This window comes from Vicia villosa, linkage group LG1, assembly GCF_029867415.1.
Source record: "Vicia villosa cultivar HV-30 ecotype Madison, WI linkage group LG1, Vvil1.0, whole genome shotgun sequence".
Taxonomy (NCBI): domain Eukaryota; kingdom Viridiplantae; phylum Streptophyta; class Magnoliopsida; order Fabales; family Fabaceae; genus Vicia; species Vicia villosa.
In genome coordinates, this window is record NC_081180.1 from 58,513,979 (window position 1) to 58,533,267 (window position 19,289).

At 32.1% G+C, this 19,289-nt stretch overlaps 2 protein-coding genes across 2 annotated transcripts; both read right to left on the reverse strand.

The window, feature by feature from the left end:
* Nucleotides 1–1,695: 1,695 nt before the first annotated feature.
* Nucleotides 1,696–3,278, reverse strand: LOC131638771 (histone H3.3). Its single transcript, XM_058909319.1, has 5 exons — nt 3,194–3,278; nt 2,613–2,684; nt 2,453–2,529; nt 2,235–2,325; nt 1,696–2,142 (listed from the first exon to the last, which is right to left on the reverse strand). The coding sequence occupies exons 2-5, from the start codon at nt 2,682–2,684 to the stop codon at nt 1,972–1,974; spliced, it is 411 nt and encodes a 136-aa protein (XP_058765302.1). The 5' UTR covers nt 3,194–3,278; the 3' UTR covers nt 1,696–1,971.
* Nucleotides 3,279–12,183: 8,905 nt separating this feature from the next.
* LOC131638781 (NADH dehydrogenase [ubiquinone] iron-sulfur protein 4, mitochondrial) lies at nt 12,184–17,896 on the reverse strand. Its single transcript, XM_058909329.1, has 5 exons — nt 17,656–17,896; nt 17,232–17,320; nt 16,886–17,015; nt 12,515–12,544; nt 12,184–12,385 (listed from the first exon to the last, which is right to left on the reverse strand). Exons 1-5 carry the CDS (start codon nt 17,803–17,805, stop codon nt 12,326–12,328), a joined length of 459 nt encoding a protein of 152 aa, XP_058765312.1. The 5' UTR covers nt 17,806–17,896; the 3' UTR covers nt 12,184–12,325.
* Between the last annotated feature and the right edge of the window lie 1,393 nt (nt 17,897–19,289).

Here is a 19,289-nt window from a genome sequence, read left to right on the forward strand (position 1 = left end):
TCAACATTGGAAAATATAAACATGGCTCTCCTTCAACAATTATACTTAATTATAAAGTAGGTATTAATCAATAGAAAAACTACAAAACACAACAACTTCAATTTCCTTAGAACCAAGGTTGTTAAAATCTCGATTTAAAACCTAAACTCTATAGATTTCACGTTTTTAGGTCTGCATTTCGTGTTAAATCGTAGGTAAAAACCTTTTTAGGTAAAATCGTATTCTGGAACGATTTTAAGTGATTTAAATCATTCTGAAATCGGTGAAATCGTGTAAAATCGTTGGATTTTACTCTTTGACCTGATTTTACTTTTTTTTTGTCAAAATTTATAAATCACGTTTTATATTTTGCCCCATAAAATTTTCTCTATGAATTTTTAATTTTATTCATATTCATATCTTGGTTATAATATATTAAAGAATCTTTAACATTTGAAGATGGATATAATCAAGTTGAATATGAATGCTCTAATGAAGACGATGTTGTAGAAGGATTGAACTTTTGATTAAGTTGAAGATGAACATGAAAAATTTGTTTTGTTGAACTTGATAAACTTATGAAACTATTATTTTTTTTTATAATCTTTTGGATGTTACTTTTTATGATTTGGTGGACAATTTATGTAGTTTGATACAAGATTGTGAATATTATACTTTATTATGATGATATAGTATATTTTTGCTTTATAATTAAGTTAAGATTTTAAATAATTATTGCATTTAGAATATTCTAAAAGTATATATATATATATATATATATATATATATATATATATATATATATATATATATATATATATATATATATATATATATATATATATATATATATATATATATATATATATATATATATATATATATATATATATATATATATATGTCGTATATATAAATTTAATATGAGGTAAACTCAACGATTTTACGTTTCGATTTTACGTAGGCAAAACGAGTCAAGGTAAAAACTCGATTCTGACAACCTTGCTTAGAACATAAACCTCTAAATTCAACTTTGTCTACAACTTTGGCAATTTTGATGCAGTAACAATTTTTTTAAAAATAATAGTCACTAAATAAAATGAATAACAAAGAGGGGATGAGGGGATTTTAGTTATTATTCAACGCAATTTTTATTCACGATAGAAGAAAAGTGAAATGACAAATAGATTTATTTTTAAAAAAAAAATGACTATCAATTTATATAACAGACAAAGGTATTTTTGGGAAGAAAAGTGAGTCCAAATCTTAGAGACTCGGGCTTGGATAGAGGTGTAACCAATTGGCAGAGCTGGCAACAGTTGAAAACTTGAAATTAGGAGCAGCTGCAATAGAATTAACGTGGGAGAGAATGCAATGAAGTGTGAGTAGGAAGTGGGGATTACACTAGGTTAGCGAGAACATGTGAGAGTAGATAGTTTGTGAAAATGATTAACACCGTTCCTAAATAGTTGCGTAACCAATCGGCCAGATATTTGAAGTTGTGTGAAAAAAAAGCAAGAGATCATAAAAAAGGTGTTGAATTTTGTGATAGAACGGAAGAGGTTGACATTAGCAACAGTTTTCATAGAATGGGCGTGGAAACTAAGGGGCCATTATCATGTTAGTGAAAGTGGATGGTTGGTTATGCAGAGAGAATGGTTTCATGGGTATGAATATACAGATTGAATAATGAAAATTATATCCAATCCCAAACGATTATACACAAGCTAATAATACTGGTTTAGATGGCAACAAGTCGTGTCCAAAATACAAAAACCAGAGTGGCTACATACCAGTAAGAACAAGAACATTTAACAAATTCAAAGTCGTTGAAAGCAAATACAACCCAATATCTAAAATTAAGATAGTATATTCCTATCATCACAATTAATCAGAGTCTACAAATAAACCATATTTCCCTAAACAACTAAGCATTTCAATAACAAAACACTATCAGCAGCCACCCATCTAAACAGCACCAATCCAACAACCTTAAGCACGTTCACCACGGATCCTACGAGCCAACTGAATATCCTTGGGCATAATTGTAACACGCTTAGCATGAATGGCACACAAGTTGGTGTCCTCAAAGAGTCCAACAAGGTATGCCTCAGCAGCTTCTTGCAATGCAAGAACAGCATGGCTCTGGAAACGAAGGTCAGTCTGCAACAAAAACATCCAAGATTGGGTAAGATAACGTGATTACCAAGAAAAACAATCGACATCTTCACAAGAGTATTTTATTAACACATTACCTTGAAGTCTTGAGCAATTTCACGAACCAACCTCTGGAAGGGGAGCTTCCTGATCAAAAGCTCGGTACTCTTCTGATATTTCCTAATCTCACTGTTTTAGATAACCCAATACAGTAACAAATTATCAGAAACTCACCATTTCGATTGAAAGAAATTCAAAACTAAACAAAACAGGACAAAACATAGCAGTATGAACAAAAGTTCCAACAAATTCTTACCGAAGAGCAACAGTTCCAGGGCGATAACGATGGGGCTTCTTGACACCACCAGTAGTTGGTGCAGACTTACGAGCAGCCTACAGGTAAATACAAACAGAAACTTAATAACCAATTATTCTAAAAAAAATCACTCAAATGACAATCAATTTAACAAGCATACCTTGGTTGCAAGTTGCTTCCTTGGTGCCTTTCCTCCAGTAGACTTACGAGCAGTTTGCTTTGTACGTGCCATCTAAACAAGCCAAACAATAAGAGATCAGAAAATTTCAAACCTAAATTGAAGGTTTAGCCTAATTACAACAATTAACAATCACGAGTAGCAGATTAACCTTTAAATTAAATAAATTAACCAAATAGAATCGTAATTGCATCTTCTCCTAAACAGAAGATTGATCATTGTTCGATAAAAAAACTAGAATTACGAAAACATTAACATGACAAATTTGTTTGCAACGTCTTCTCGATCTAACATGTGTGTATGAAATTCTAAAGAAAATATAATCAGAAATTGAATAAGGAATTAAATCATTCATCATTAAAATCAACCCTAATTCACGTTCTAATTATAAACAACAAAAAAGAAACACAAACCAAAGCAACAAACCCTAATTTCCCAAATTAAAGAACACAATTCGAAATGCGATCAAAGAAAAACGTTCGATTTCACATACGAAGAAAAGTAGAGAATCGAAGACAAGAAACCTAGATTCCAAGATTTTACTTTGGAGAAGAAAAACTAACCTCGAAACTTTTGCTTTCTTCTCTTCAAGAACTCGTTCGCTGAATGTTGGGAAATAGAATCTAAAGTTTGAATTGCGAAGTTGTGAAGGTGTATATATATAGGAGATTGGTCAGTGATCCAACGGATACGATTCACTATCCGTGTGCTTTCTCTGTTAGCATCGGACGGTTTATGAAGTGTTGAGGTGTGTTTTCTCAATTTAAGTAAACGGCTGAGATGACATCTGACACAATAGATGAGGATCGCTAAGTCTAGTTGTTTAGCTCCTATTGGTTGTTTTATTGTGAACTTCTTATATTTTTTGTTTATGTTTTTAACGAGATAATCCATTTTGTTGAGAGTTAGATTTAGAACAAACGCTTCCGTTATGCCACTGCGGTCTGCGGATCAAATATAACTTTCCTTCCCACGTGTATAATTAGTTTTATTTAGGTTATAAAGATTTTGTTTTTTTATTTAATTAGCTTATGGGATTTTATTTAAGGTTGATTTTTTTCATTGTTTGTTAGTTTTTGGTTTACTCAATTTATAGATTTTTAAACTACGAGATATTTTTAAATAGAATTTTAAACCAAAAAATATATAATGAACTTTTTTACTAATTTATTAATTTATTTAATTTGATCACTTTCTTGGAATAACTATAATATAAATAATAGTTTGTAAATAGATTACTAAACATATAAATAACAATTAAGAAATGTCATATATGGCGAAAATGATGTCCTATTATTACATGTCCCCTTGTGGAGTTTTTTTTTATTTATTTGCGGCGAGACTATACCTCTTATGGAAATGTTATTTGATGCGACGTCATGTTGTCTTTCTTCAAACATAAGATATGTACTAATGTCGATTTACATACAGAGATAGAAAAGAAGAATGGTCTATTCAGAGTAAGTATGAATATGGAATGGAAAATAAGAAAGAATAAGAACATTTCAGTGTTTCACAAAGGAGGGTAAAATTTATGCTGAAGTGTTGAAACGATCACGGTCAGATCAGAAAAACGAATCAAACCAATAAGGGAGACCAAAGTCGCAAAAGGAAGACCTTAAACCTGAATCGCAACAATGGGTAGGGATATCCAAGTTTTTAAAAAACAGTTGCGGTCTGTCACTGTCGCGTAAAGATTTTAGCGATTTCGGTGGGCACATGTATATTGCAGTCGTCGCGGTGTGAATTAACCACAATTTGTTCTTCAATATAGGAAAAGGTGATAACGGTATCGGTTTCGGCATCTTCCAAAACTGTTTTATCGCGGTCGTTTTCGCGGTCGCAAAGTGTTTTTTAAAACCCTGGGGTATCATTAAATATTTTCGAAAAAGAAATGGATTGGGTGAGAAACAGATTCATAGGATGCCTTCGCAAACGAGAAGGCATTCGATCAATACAACAAAGGTTGATCTATGAAGGTATAATTACCATAGAGGTTATTCCTATAAGGGATAAGCTTTTTGTAGAAGTAAATGAGGATGAAGATTGTAGAGCTTCGGTGCAGAAGTTTAATATCTTCTTCAATAAATGGTTTTCTATTGTTAGAGAGTGGGAAACACGGGATGTAGGGGGTAGATACGTGTGGTACCAAATATATGAGGTTCCCATACATGCTTGGAGAAGGAGAATTTTCTCAATACTGATAACATTTGTTTGGAGGTTCATAAAGCTGGAATCAAATATGAAAAATAGGTTTAGATTGGATGTGGCTCGGGTTCTCGTGAGAACACCAAAAATGAAGTATATTAGTAAGGTTTCTAAAATCAAAATAATAATGAAAGTTTCATCATTAAAATTACAAAAGAACTGTGTGAGTATGGATATGTTGAAAGAGATTGGTTTTCTGTTATAGATTCATAATCAAGATATGGAAGCGAGTTTAAAGATTAAGAATTTTCTTTCATTATTCCTTCAATGGTTTCCGTATAATAGAAAGACTTTAGGACACATATAGAGATTAATTATGAGCAATTAATGCAAGATTCAAATCAGGGGCAACAAATTTAAAAATGAGGCTTGATAAAATGCAAGATATCGATATAACGGAATTGAAGCAAGCTTTTATTGATTGTGAGAAGAAACAAAAAGTTAATGGAGGTAAGAAAAATGGATATATTAACATTGGATCAGGTCAAATAAATAACCATTATGTTCTTATTCAAGTCAAATCCACAATTACATATTGGATGGTGCAAACTACAAACATGTTAGATGGATATAACAAGAAGGATGAGGTGGGCCCAAGTCATATCAAAAGCCCGTTTAAAACAAAAGTAATGGAAGTTTTAAACAAAAACAACGCAAATTCAGGTTGCTTAGCTGTGAGCGAGGTTTTGGCATCAATTGAAAACCTAAATGAAAATTGTGGAGTTGCTCAAAAGGAAATAGAGGGAGAAAAAAAATAAAGAACAATTCAAATCAAATAGAGCCAACAATGGCGTCAAAAATTTAGATTCAAATCTTGTAGGAAAAAATAGAAGAAATGAAGATAAATTAAGGAATACATCGTCACAAGTAAAAAAAATATACTTTGATAACAAAGGAAGGTAAAAAGAAGGATATTAAAGACCAAGGAATTCATTCAGCACTGACATACAAAGATAAAAAAGAAAAGAAGGATTGCAATTCTAAAAGATAAGAAGAAGGCTATGGTGAAAAGAAAACGGAAGAAACATATATGCACTTTCAATTAAAGGAAACAAACAAAAAGTCGGGTATTAGATAACTATAATTTCAATCTGGTGGGGAGTGAGTGAGGTAGAGAGGAATTATTGGAAACGTCTACATGGGGAGGCAAGGGAAATTGCAAAAGATGTTTGAGATTCGGACAAAGATTTTGGTCTTTTCCATAATGGGGGCGAAGTAGAAATTTTACAAGAACCGTAGTTGGGAGTAGCTAGGGGAAAGGAAGTGATATAATCGATTCAAGGACTGAAGTAGAGAGATATTCATTTATTAATGAAGCTGATAAGTTATAACATTAGATATCTTGGAGGGATATCTAAGAAAATGAAGTCCAAAAATTAGTTCAAAACCAAAAATCTATCATTATTCTAGCCAAGAAACAACAATGGAAGTTATTGAAAGGAGCTCGTGTAGTTTTATGTGGGGATCCAACAATTTTGATTTTGCTTTCAAGGAGATAATGAGGCACTTTAGTTATTGATATTTTTTGCGTTATTTTTAATTTTATCAAAGTGGTACTTAACATCAATAATCAACATTAATGCTTGTCTGATATGATTTACGGTTTAACATTATTGCCTCTCAATAACTAAAGGCAACAAATTGTGAATCATACCAAATGAAGAACAAAATCTATAAATTTCTCCTTATCAATACTAGTAATTATAAATGCACATTCTAACCATCCCTTGAAAATTTGGAATCATCTTGTCTTAACTTTACTTTTATATGATACCCAATCATAGGATCATGGGACCAAAATTGAGAGTCATACCCACTAAAAAGAATTTTTGGCTTCAAGGCCTTTCATGCAAACGACAACTTGTATTTGGCATGACAAAATTATAATCGAAGGTTGCTAAAGGCACTATGTGGATTGCTTGATGGAATTTAACTGAATAGAGTAGACACAAATTATAGCATATTGTAATATTTTAAAGTAATCAAGAATGATTAGAACGGCGTGCCTTGTTAGGATTTGAGAGATTATTATCAGAAAGTGAATATGAGAAGATTACTACCCTCATTGTCGTTTAGGGTTTTAGAGTATCTTAATCGTTTAATGGGGCAACGCTTAAATAGCTAAACGGTTGAGGGCATGGACCTCTCATTGGGCTTAACTGAATGGTCTCACCCATTCAGTTTTATATATATATATATATATATATATATATATATATATATATATATATATATATATATATATATATATCAGTATAATAAACTTAGAATTATTGAATATTTTGTAAGTCTTCTTAGAATATGTCAGATTTTACAGTGCACGCGAGAATATATGACAATATGAGAATAATAATATAAGTTTTTTCCTTCAAATTCTATTATTTTGTGTGCACATGCACTCCCACTGATCCAACATAAAAAAATGTATATACATTTATCAGAGTCCACTAGTATTAAATACTCTGATTATACAATGAGGTACTAATTTTATTTTTTAGTGCAAAACTACACAGATAAGTGGTTGTGTAATATATCATCATTAGAATTTAACAAACTCAACCAAATATTTTACACGTAAACAGAATATATCATTATAGATATAATTTCACATGAAACAATATGATGGTCATATAAAAGATTTACCATCATTTGAGTGACATCAAATCCCTATAATTTTAAATATAATTTAGGATTATATATAACATATTAATAACTCACTCAAAACTCAAATGCTACAAATATAACTACACATAATATATGACAATATGAGAATATTAATATAAGTTTTTTCCTTCAAATTATATTATTTTGTGTGCACCTGCACTCCCACTAATCCAACTTAAAAAAATGGATATACATTTATCAGAGTCCACTAGTATTAATTACTCTAGTATTAAATACTATGATTATACAATGAGGTACTAATTTTATTTTTTAGTGCAAAACTACATAGTTAAGTGGTTGTGTAATATATCATCATTAGAATTTAACAAACTCAACCAAATATTTTGCACGTAAACAGAATATATCATTATAGATATAATTTCACATGAAACAATATGATGGTCATATAAAAGATTTACCATCATTTGAGTGACATCAAATCCCTAAAATTTTAAATATAATTTAGGATTATATATAACATATTAATAACTCACCTCAAAACTCAGATGCTACAAATATAACTACACACATTTGAAAAACATATTATGTTTTACGCAACGGAAAAATATGAGACTTAATTTTAACTATTATTGAGGATATAACACAAATAGTCATAAATTTTTATTAATAACATAAAACTATATTATCCTCAATATAAGTCTCTATGAAATTATATAAATAATATTTGTTTCTCATTTATATACAATGACATGCTAATTTCTCCCACTTGATAGAGGATAATAGTTGAATTATTAAATAAAAAATTTAAAGATTTTTTTAAAACAAATATCCAACTATTTTCTCTATCACACAAAGATTATGTCAAGTAACGTCACACCGAGAATTGAAATACATTTTAATGAAAAAATATTTAAAATAAATTATTGAATTCATAAAATTAAAATATTACATGTTTTTAAAAGGAAATATAACAATAATGTACAAATATTATGTCACCAAAATTCTAATACGGATAGGATATTCGAGCCATAATTTACATAATCATAAATCACAAGTACATTGAACAAAACAAATTATGTTAATAATAACAAACCTGATAGGGTGTAAATATAATATGGGTGTAAATATAATGATAGCCTAATTTGGAGTGTGAACACATATATAATCTGTTTTTAATTGTTGAAATGCATCAGACAAATATGGTCAAACTTCAGTTTGTGTTCGAACAACAAATTCCTTCTTAACCAAAATTTCCAAGGGAACACCATAAGACGACCATGATTCAGTCACGGGGTCTTCATTGGCGTAAATTGAACAAAGACGAGCACAAAGAGTGAATAATGAAGACATTTGATATTGGAAGGTAACATGATAGATGGTGAGTGTAAGTCAAGCAAAGGATATATGGATAGATTTAGATCAATTCCATTTATGCACGTTGCTGACACACAATTTATGAACGACCCGTGTCAACATGTCTCTTCGTCAACACAACAAACAACCCCCCATAGATCATGAAATTCCCTAAGTGTACACATCACAATTTCAATCATGTACATCTTCATTAGCCCTACTAACATACCATCATACCTAAACCACACAACAACTCACATTCTATGCCACCTCATCTCAACAACAAATTCCTCACACTCCAACCCCTCAAACAATCTACTACTTCCACCAGCATTATCAACAGCAAACCTCACTTCAACTACCCATACGATACACTCTAATTCTTCAACCTAACTTCAACTACTCAAACCCCAAATCTTAACCACAAACTTTTAACGCTTAATTCTCTCAACCCACTTCTACATTCAACTCTGAAGATGTTTATTATCCTCCAATTCAACAGACTATACCAACACCTTCACACAATCCACATATTCAATCACCAACTTTGGACTCACGGATGAGCATCTTCTAGATATGTTAGATTTATCCATTCATGATTTGGATGGTATGGATATAGCAGACGATAAATCACATTAAAATTTGTCTTCCAACTCTACTTCATCTCCTCCAAAATAGAAAACTAAAGAGTTGGACAAGAAAAGGAAAAAAAAAACAGTATGGAACATGCGAACATTTTAATACTCTAATTAGTATTTCATCTTTTCATCATTATTAACAAAAGTGTTTTTATATATTTTTTTAGTTTACTAATTAAATTTTAAAAATATTTAATTGTTTATATGCTTAATTAAGAAAGTAATACAAAAATTTATTACAATTATATTAAAAAATGGGTTAAATATATAACAACCCCCTGTAATGTTAGCGAAATTTATTTTTAACCCTTGGTAAAGTTTTTTTTGTAAAATATCTCTCGTAATATTTAAATTTCATTATTATGGCCCCTGAATACACTATTATTTAAATTTCATCATTATGGCCCCTGAATACACTATTATTTAAATTTCATCATTATTAATTTTTTCAAAGCCACGTGGACTTCTTTAATTTTTTAAATTTTTTGCAATAATGTTTTATATATATATATTTTGTTACGTTATTATAAATTATTTTTATTATTAATATTTTTTAGAATTTTTTTTTTAAATTATCAAAATGTCACGGTTGGACCTAAACCCATTTAAATATTTCACTAGCAGCCCAAATCCCTACATACATTCACATTATTTTGAATTCATATAATCATATATTTTATTGGTATATAAACACTAATTATGTGTTTATACTAGACGATGTGGGACATCATCTAAAAAAACTAACACTGCAGCACCAAATTAGTCATGATATAGTTGTTGTTGTAGCATCCTCTCCTCAACTCCAGACGTTCCGCCCAGCTACTCAAGCTTAACATTTGCTTTGTGTCCTCTTCTATTGTTGTTCTCATTTTCTCTAACTTTTCTAAAATTGATTACGTAATATAATATACGACCACAGTAAGAGGAAGGAAAGTAGAACAAGAAGAAAGAGAATATTTGTTTCTATTGCTCCTTCGTCTAAGTTGTATAATATACCGTGGTCGTATATTATATTACGTAATCAATTTTAGAAGAGTTAGAGAAAATGAGAACAACAATAGAAGAGGACACAAAGCAAAACACTATAAACAGCCATATCCTTAAACTCAATGTCACCGATTGCCGTCAACAGCTATTGTATTCAAAGTACTAAAATATTTAAACTCAAAATCTAACTCAAACCAAAACACTATAAACGTGAATTACAGAAAGTGAGAATGAGAATATACATGTTAAGAAATAGAATAATAATAACGAAAAATAGATATGATTCGATACGATAGGGTTTGATAGTGTTTCGGGTAGAGTTGTGCTTGAGTTTAAATATTTTAGCAGTTTGAATACAGTAGTTTGAATACCTCGACTCTAAAGTTCTCCAAAGAACCCATGTTCTTCTTCTTCACTCGAATCTTCCAGAAATCGATTGAATCTACAATTGTGTTATTGTGGTGCAATTGGATTTGTTGAGTGAAGAGTGAGAGAATTGGTGATATTATTTTGCCAGCTAATGCATTCTTCAGGCGCACTCAGAATGTTATGATGTGCCAATATTTTCGTCAGCCAAAGTAGCATTCTTCAGCCAAAGTAGCATCTGATTTTAATAGAAAGTCCCACATCGAGTTTTTAATAACAAGTGGAAGTGTTTATAAAGCTTTTTTAAACAATACTTGCTAAATGTTAAGGTATTGGGCTGCAGGGTAAGATGATTTGGGCTTAATGTCCAATATTATATTTTTATACTTTAAAATAATAAAACACAAAAATATTAATAAAAATAAAAATAATATTTCTAAAAAATTATTAATTGTAAGAAAATATAATATGTGATTAAAAAAAATAAATTAAAAAAATAATAATAAAAAAATTCCACGTAAGTTTAAAAAACTAATTAAAATTTTTAAAATGCCACAGTGGCGTCCACGTCGGAAAAATGAAAGAATCTTTGATGCAATCTAGCAATCGGGGACTTATTTGACAGAATCTGGCAATTACGAGGGAGCTTTTAAAAAAAAAATCTTTTACATGGACTTAAACCGAATCTCGCTAATATTACAAAGAGGGTTTGTATATTTAACTCTTAAAAAATTAATATAATTTTTCTTAAAAAAATATGTTAAAAAATATAATGAATGAGTTGAAAAAAATTTAAAAAATATTCTATTATCAAAATATTATATTTATGATTATATTAAATTAAAAAACTAATTCAAATCAACAAAAATTCAAAAAAACTAGCCAAAAAAAAAAACTAATTCAAAAAATATCTATACAAAGACACCATACACACCCTCAACCAATGAATGGACGACCTCTTTCACCAACAAGAGCAACATTAGATTTTTTTTTATTTTAAAGTAGGGTATATTGAAATTTGATTTTCAGATTTCGGGCATGTGAGACAAAAAGTCTAATAAGACAACATATTGGCACACATATGCTAATTTATACTCGTAAAGTTGAGGCCATTGAGTGTATTTACCAAAAGACTAATGCTAACTTGTGCCCATATTATTTTGAAAATTGTAGATTAATCTTAATAAAGACATAAAATAATAGTTTAGTTTTTTTAGTACAAATTTTTCTATAAGTAGGTTTCTTAACCCATTACCCTCAACAAAATATGTTTAAAATATTACTCGTTCCCTGGGGACAGCATATAAACGGGAGGATCATGGTCCAAAATAATCAACAGATGCAGGTGAATAGTTATCAACATCACATAGGAAAGCTAAGACAAAGGCAGTTCAATCCCATTTATTTTAAATCAGAGATTCACATTTTAACTCTCTCTTTCCCAGGAAAGGATGCAGAGAAAACTGCTTCACTAAGAAACTCCTGAAGATAAAACACATGAACAATAGAAACAATAAATCACTGTTCAGCAGTCTTGGGTGGACCCTTCCATTTAAAGTTGTCAGCATATAACTTAACCTACAACCACGAGTTAAATGATTATTATTAGTAATGGCACAAATCGGGCACTAGTAAAGTTGTGAGACAAACTAGTGTCATTATCATTTAAATTACTAAAATTACGGTGAAAATGGATGGTGTTCAAACCTTCAGCAGTGGTGTGTGGTGCTTCTTGACCTGCAACAAGATCAAAGCATTTGTTAATAAAGAGCATAACAGCAACAATAACCACTATTAGCATATCTTAGATAATCTATTAGAAATGGTTTCTATTTATTTTATATTTTATAATTTGTTTTCATATTTAATTAGAATTAAGTGACTTCTACTACATCTTATCACAACAAATCAATCAGTTTCACTTTCAGAGACTATAGTTTATGTTCTGTCTTTCTTTCCGTCCTCCATGAATTATTCCATCGCTTCACAAACCATGTGATATTGAATTGAAAGAAATATAGAAGGAATCAAGAGATTAGTGGTGCATTATGAAAATTAAAAGAAAAAAATAGGAATAAAATTGTCCTAATTGCAATTTGTCAAATGTGCTTAATGGCCTCCTCCAAATCTTGATTTTCTTCTATTTACCAAACCGAACCCTCTCTAATTCCTTCAAACTAAACTTCTAATCTAACTAATGGAAAAACCAAATAGCTGTCTTTATGGTATCCTAATGAATCAATAATACCCCACCCCCAAAATATTGCACCTTGTCCTGAAGATGGTTATTCACACCGATCACTGATACATGATACTACTGCCCCTTAAAATTGAGTGATTGCACGATCCTCAGCAATTTGTTCATCCAGACCTGTTATCTTATCTAGTAGAACTGGTTTAATCACAAAAGACTCGCAAATTGTGAATTAGCCAATTAATTAGGGTATATATGAGAAAACATGGAGGGTATAGTGAGTAATATGGCTGTATGTTCCCACAAAACGGCCTTCGTGACAGAGTTGTGAAACAATTATCATGACATCCAACATAATTCTCTGTTCATCTTCAGCTAAGATAGTCCCCACAATTTTTTTCTAGACATTTGTATATTCCCATGGCTAATATCAGATTGTTGCAAACCAAATGGCTGGCCTCCCCAGTGAAGTCATCCGGCTTGCCTGTTCTTTGGTAGGACGGCGTTATTAGTGCTGAATGGAGGTTGATGGCATAGTGGCAATCTTTGCCTTTTGTACTCCTGTCGGAATTGAAGATTGGACCCAAAGTGCTCCAATAGGTTGGACCACACTGTTAATGAATTGGCCTATGTAAGCCATCAGTAACACAATGCTCACACTCGACCCTGAAAATGGGTAACTGTCCATGGTGGTTGAGACTGCATTCAAAACTCTTTTTTTTCCCCATCAATTCTCGCTGGAGGGTGCCCCCATTGATTCCCTCTCCCCCCTCCTGCCCCAAAAAAAAAGCACTACTCACAACTCTGGTTCAATATCTTTAGTCAAGTTAATAGCTCTTTTAAAGTCCTATGGATCATGTGTATGAATTATACATTTGAACTCTGGTTTCAGACAACCAAAAACCAATCAAGAAGCCATTCTTCTGAAATTCCAGTGCCTTGAGCCACCAGAGTTCAAAACTAAGCATGTACTCCTACACGGATGATTGTCAAAATAGTTGTAAGCTGCTCATATACACTCCCCTCTACATGAGCATCAACAACCTCCTAATCAATACCGTCATGAAATCAGCCCAAGATGTGTTCACGATCTGCATTTTCCAAAATCAAAACCAATGGATGGACCAGCCCAAACGGAAGAGGCCTGACTATTTTCATCCAAGACAGAAAATCTCCTCGATCAACATTTTGACCCTTGTCCTGATGCATTGTCAAGAAATAGTTGTTGCTGCATTATTGGAGTTTTCCCACCCTCAGACCTCTAGATACACTTCATTGCCATCGCCGTCATCATCGCCACTGTCAACCGATATGAAGAATCTAGACCCTCAGGTAAAGAGTTGTTTGACACCTTCAGCAGTGGGCCATCTACTTGTGGAGATCGCGAGTTGGGAACTATCACTGACAACAACTTTTTTGAGAAATTACACCAAAAACTACAGAGTTTTGATGGAAGACTTCATGTGAAGAAAAAATGCAGATCAGACGTATAAACCCTGTGAGATTGAATCGAAAAAAGATGGGAGAAATTAAAAGAATAGTAGTGTATATTTGAACGCCCTCTCCTTTCATTAGCAAATTGCCAAATATACTGAACACCCTCTCCTTTCATTTGCAAATTTCCAAATATACTGAACGCCCTCTCCTTTCATTTGCAAATTGCCAAATATACTGAACTGTCCTCTCCTTTCATTTGCAAATTGCCAAATATACCGAATGCCCCCTTCCTTAATCTGATTTCCCCTTATTTGTCTAACAATTCTGTATAAATATAATCGCTTCGAAAAACTAAACAACTAATCTGAGTAAAGGACTAACCTAACAACTGCTTTTGTTGTATTCTAATAATAGATCGTAATAATTTTGTTGGTGAATTCTAAAGAGTTAGAACTCTTTTGTTTAGTACATAATGTTTCAAAGGCTGTCTTTCGCATTTTTGTTGGCTGTGACAAATAGTTATCCCTACTCTCTTTGGTTCATTTTCGTCAGTTGACTCGCTGACCGCTGCTGCTAACATCTTCTCTATAATCCTTAGACAGGTTTGTCCCACATGGGTATATTTCAAACATGTTTTCTCTTTCTTCATTTCTTTCAAGAACAATCAAATATTAGATCACCTATCCAAAAACAAAAAAACTTCATTAGAGTGAAAGTGCAAAGTGTCCAAGAACCTCTCATCTGACAATTCACAGAAAGCACCACTGTGAGTGGCTTTTCTTGTTGACACGTGTATGTCATGAGCCACCTCCTGGGCATCAGTAAGCATTGCTGGCTGCTGCTTGTTTTATTTTGTTAGCTGGAAACCAATAAGTTTTTTTTGGGTGCCCAGGAGATGATGGGACAGGAAACCCAACCAACCAGCACTTTTTAGGCAATAGGTTGTGGTTGCCCATCTCAAATTTGTCTTTAAGTCTGCATTTTTCACCCACTTCCTTCTTGGTGTTGTTTGTCATTCCTTCAGTGCCAATTTTCACTGCCTCTTTCTCTTTCCACTTTAGAAGTTTGCAATCTCGTTTTTGCAGTAGGCAATTATCGTCTGGTTGCTTGAAGTCACAACCCTTCGAGTTCTTTGGTCTAACAATTTGCCCAGCATCGGCTCTATCTAAAAGACTTAAAGCACAACTACTCCTTAATTTAAACACTTCACATCTATTGCACCGAGGTAATAAGGTAATGCTATCCGTCCAATTGACTGCTTTCGATAGCTAGTTTTAGAATTGGCAGGATAAAGTTTTAAGGTCTCAAGCGCAAATATAGGTCCCAACAAGGTTGTCAAAATCACGATCTAGATCTTAAAATCTTACAATTTCGCGATCCCACTCACCCCCAAGGTTCCGATTTTAAGTATAATAGTGTGTTGTAGCCAATTTGTGAAAAAAAAATCATAAAACCATTGATTATGTGCGATCATGGCCAGTTCCAGCCACAGTCGACCATTTTCCGATCACCATTACAATTTACAAGCCGAGAAGGATGATAACTTAAGATGCCGAGACACAACAATTACGGTTTGGCGGAGGCCATTTTTCCATGAATACACTTGCCTACCAAAATATCATGTAAAAAAAACTTCAAAATATAGTATTATTTTTTCGTTTTAGTAATGTCTTACGATTTTTGTTACAATCTTATATTTTACGATCTTGCTACCTCCTCCCGATCTAGCAAAAATAATTGGGTAGGATCTTCTGATCTTAGTTACGGTCTTAAGTTTTATGATCTTACTATCCCCTCCCGATCTTGACAACCTTGAGTCCCATAGCCTCAGCTTTTGTTTCATATGCGCTCTAGTCTTATACTAGTCCTAGATGCAGGATGGCTTGAGTCGATGCTCTGCCCTGTCTTTATTCGAATGCAAACCAATCCTCTACTTATGTTCTAGATGCAGCTTTAACTTACCTGTCCTAGTCCTGGATGTGGTATAGACCAATCTCAGGCCAAGTCTATCCCTCAACTGTTTCTAACAGATGCAATCTGGTCATATCTGTTCCAGATGCAGTACAACTTTCATCTCAGGCAAAAAATCATGCATATAAACTTACAAGTTACAAGTAAGCTTTTTTGTTTGGCAGACTCTTGAAAGTTGAAATAAAATTAAATGACTAACAAGCACAGTCCAATGATAAATTTTCCGAATCATTTGAGAAACAAGATATGCAAATTCTTATAAGCTAGATTACTGAGACTTTGTGGAAAACATCAACCTAAAGATTGTTATTTTAAGTTAATATCCTAGTTGAGGCATGAGGAAGATAAGGTGAACAAATCCACCTGATAATAATTTTTACTGAAATAAGAAGTTCAGATCATAACTAGGGCACTTTGAAGGCTTAGAAGACACAAAAAAGTTATCTGTGACCTATATTTCAGTTGTAAAAACATACCACATATTCCCAACCATGTCTCTCTGCAAATTCCTTTGCTGCTGCTTCAGTATCAAAATCCAAGGCAGAATCACCAACATGGGCGTATGGGTCTCCGGTGGATGTCCACCCCATCAGTGGATTTTCCCACCTATTGACATATATTAGTTGACAGTAACTATTAGATAAACCATCATTAATGATTATAAATTTAACAATAAGACCAGAGAAAATAAAGTATCAATTCTGACATTGCTATTAACTCCATAAACTATTTAGAGATGCCAAGAATTATAACATACTTATAATAACATAGCCATGTCTAAACAAGAGGTGAAAGAAACACGGCAAAAAAGAGATAAATTACTTTTGGGTTGATAAGAAGTTGATCCTCCATCTTCCAACATTCCCAGATCCTTGTTGACCAGCAGTTCTAGCAGGAGAGTAAATCAAAACCTACCAACACATTGCAATCACAATACAATTACCTAATTGAGTTTCAATTGTCAGCAAGAAATTAATAGGTCCAATAGGCCCATCAAATAGGATCTAATGATACGTCAATTGTTTTGCAAAACTTCAAGTTGTTATATCGAAATTACCCTATAATAAAAACAAACTAAACAAAGCATCAATTAAATCTATTCTACCCATAATAATGAAACAATTATAAGAAAATTAGGGAACATGGTTCACAAATGAACGAATGCTAGGGTTTTCTAAGCTTATTGTGCGTTATAAATGCGAAAGAAATTGAAGTAGTGAATTGAAAGGGGAAAAAAGTATAATACCCTCCTACGAAGGTGTTCTTGTGGGATTCCAGAAACCAATCCGATCTCGCCTGGTTTGACCTCGACCAATGCTTCGGTGGAAAATGGTCTGGTCAAGGTGGCGCGTAGGGAACCACCACGACTCGCGGCGCGTAGCAGGAAGTTCGTCATTGTTCGATGAGAATTTTGATTCTGGGGAGGATGCTAGCAAAAGCCAAAATGAACCTCCCAAACCTTTCTCGCCCAATTTTGTTCCGCTGGATTTTTTTTACTCGGCCCTTTTACTTTTAAATTTTACAAATGTTTCCATTATTATTAACTTTTTAAAGGGTCATGCTAACATGTGCCTTAAGGGGCACAGGTTAAGGATACTATAATTAAAAAAAGTTAAATATAATTAAATTGAATAAAATCATATTTAAAGTTTCTATATATTCAATGTACAAGTTTCAAGAAAATTTTTCTATAAATATCTCTTTAACTTGTGCCCTTGAGGCATATGTTAGCTTTTCCCTTTTTTAAAACTTAAAAACGCTATCAATATTTCCTCAAAAAACTAGCAGCGTATTATATTTGACCATTTCTTAACCCACCATATGACCTACCACCAAATTGATTAAACTGTCATCGTATTTTAGTAGATGCATCTTCAGAAATATTTTTTTAAAAAAAATTTAGTTTTTTCCGTAGATTGATCTTCGAAACCCCTTCAAACATAGTGAAACGTGAGATTTTCTCAATTAATTGGAAAAATCAGAATGTTCCGTAGATATATCTACAAAAGATTTCATGAATTTAATTAATTTGAGATTTTCTCAATTAATTGAGAAATTAATTTGGGATTTTCCCAATTAATTTGTAACTTAATTTGGGATTTTCCCAATTAATTGAGAAAATCTCCAATTAAATTATAAATTAATTGAGAAAATCTAAAATTCTCAATTAATTGGAAAAAATCTTCTGGAGTTACATCTACGAAAATGTTTGATGGGATTTGATTAATTGAAAAAATCCTAAATTCTCAATTAATTGGGAAAAATCTTCCGTAGTTACATCTATGGGGTTTGACGATAGAGTGTTCCGTAGATGCATCTACGGAACTTGGGATTTTCTCAATTAATTGGGAAAATATCAAGTTTCACTATGTTTTATACGCTTTCGTAGATGTATCTACGGAAGAAATCAAATTTTTTTAAAATATGGGGTGCTTCCGTATGTGCATCCACGGAAGCCGGGAACAAAATTGGAAATTTGTGTGGTGTATAAGAGATCCATGAGGTTGGTTCAGAAACTGTCTTATATTTATTTATTTATTTTGGTAAACAGTACTTCCTCCGTTTTTTATTATAAGTCGTTTTAGACTTTTCACACAGATTAAGAAAAATAATAATTGTTGTATGAAAATGAGAAATTATGAAAGTTTTTACAAAATTATCCTTCATTAATGACATGTGGAAGATAAATTTATATAATTGAAAAGAGAGAGAATAATAAATATTTAAGGATATAATAGGAAAAATAGCATTAATTATTCATTGGAATTGTAAAACGACTTATATTAAAATACAATTTTTTTTTCTAAAACGACTTATAATAAAAAACGGAGGGAGTAATATTTATTAAACAATTTTAGACTCAAACTAAAATTTCTTCCC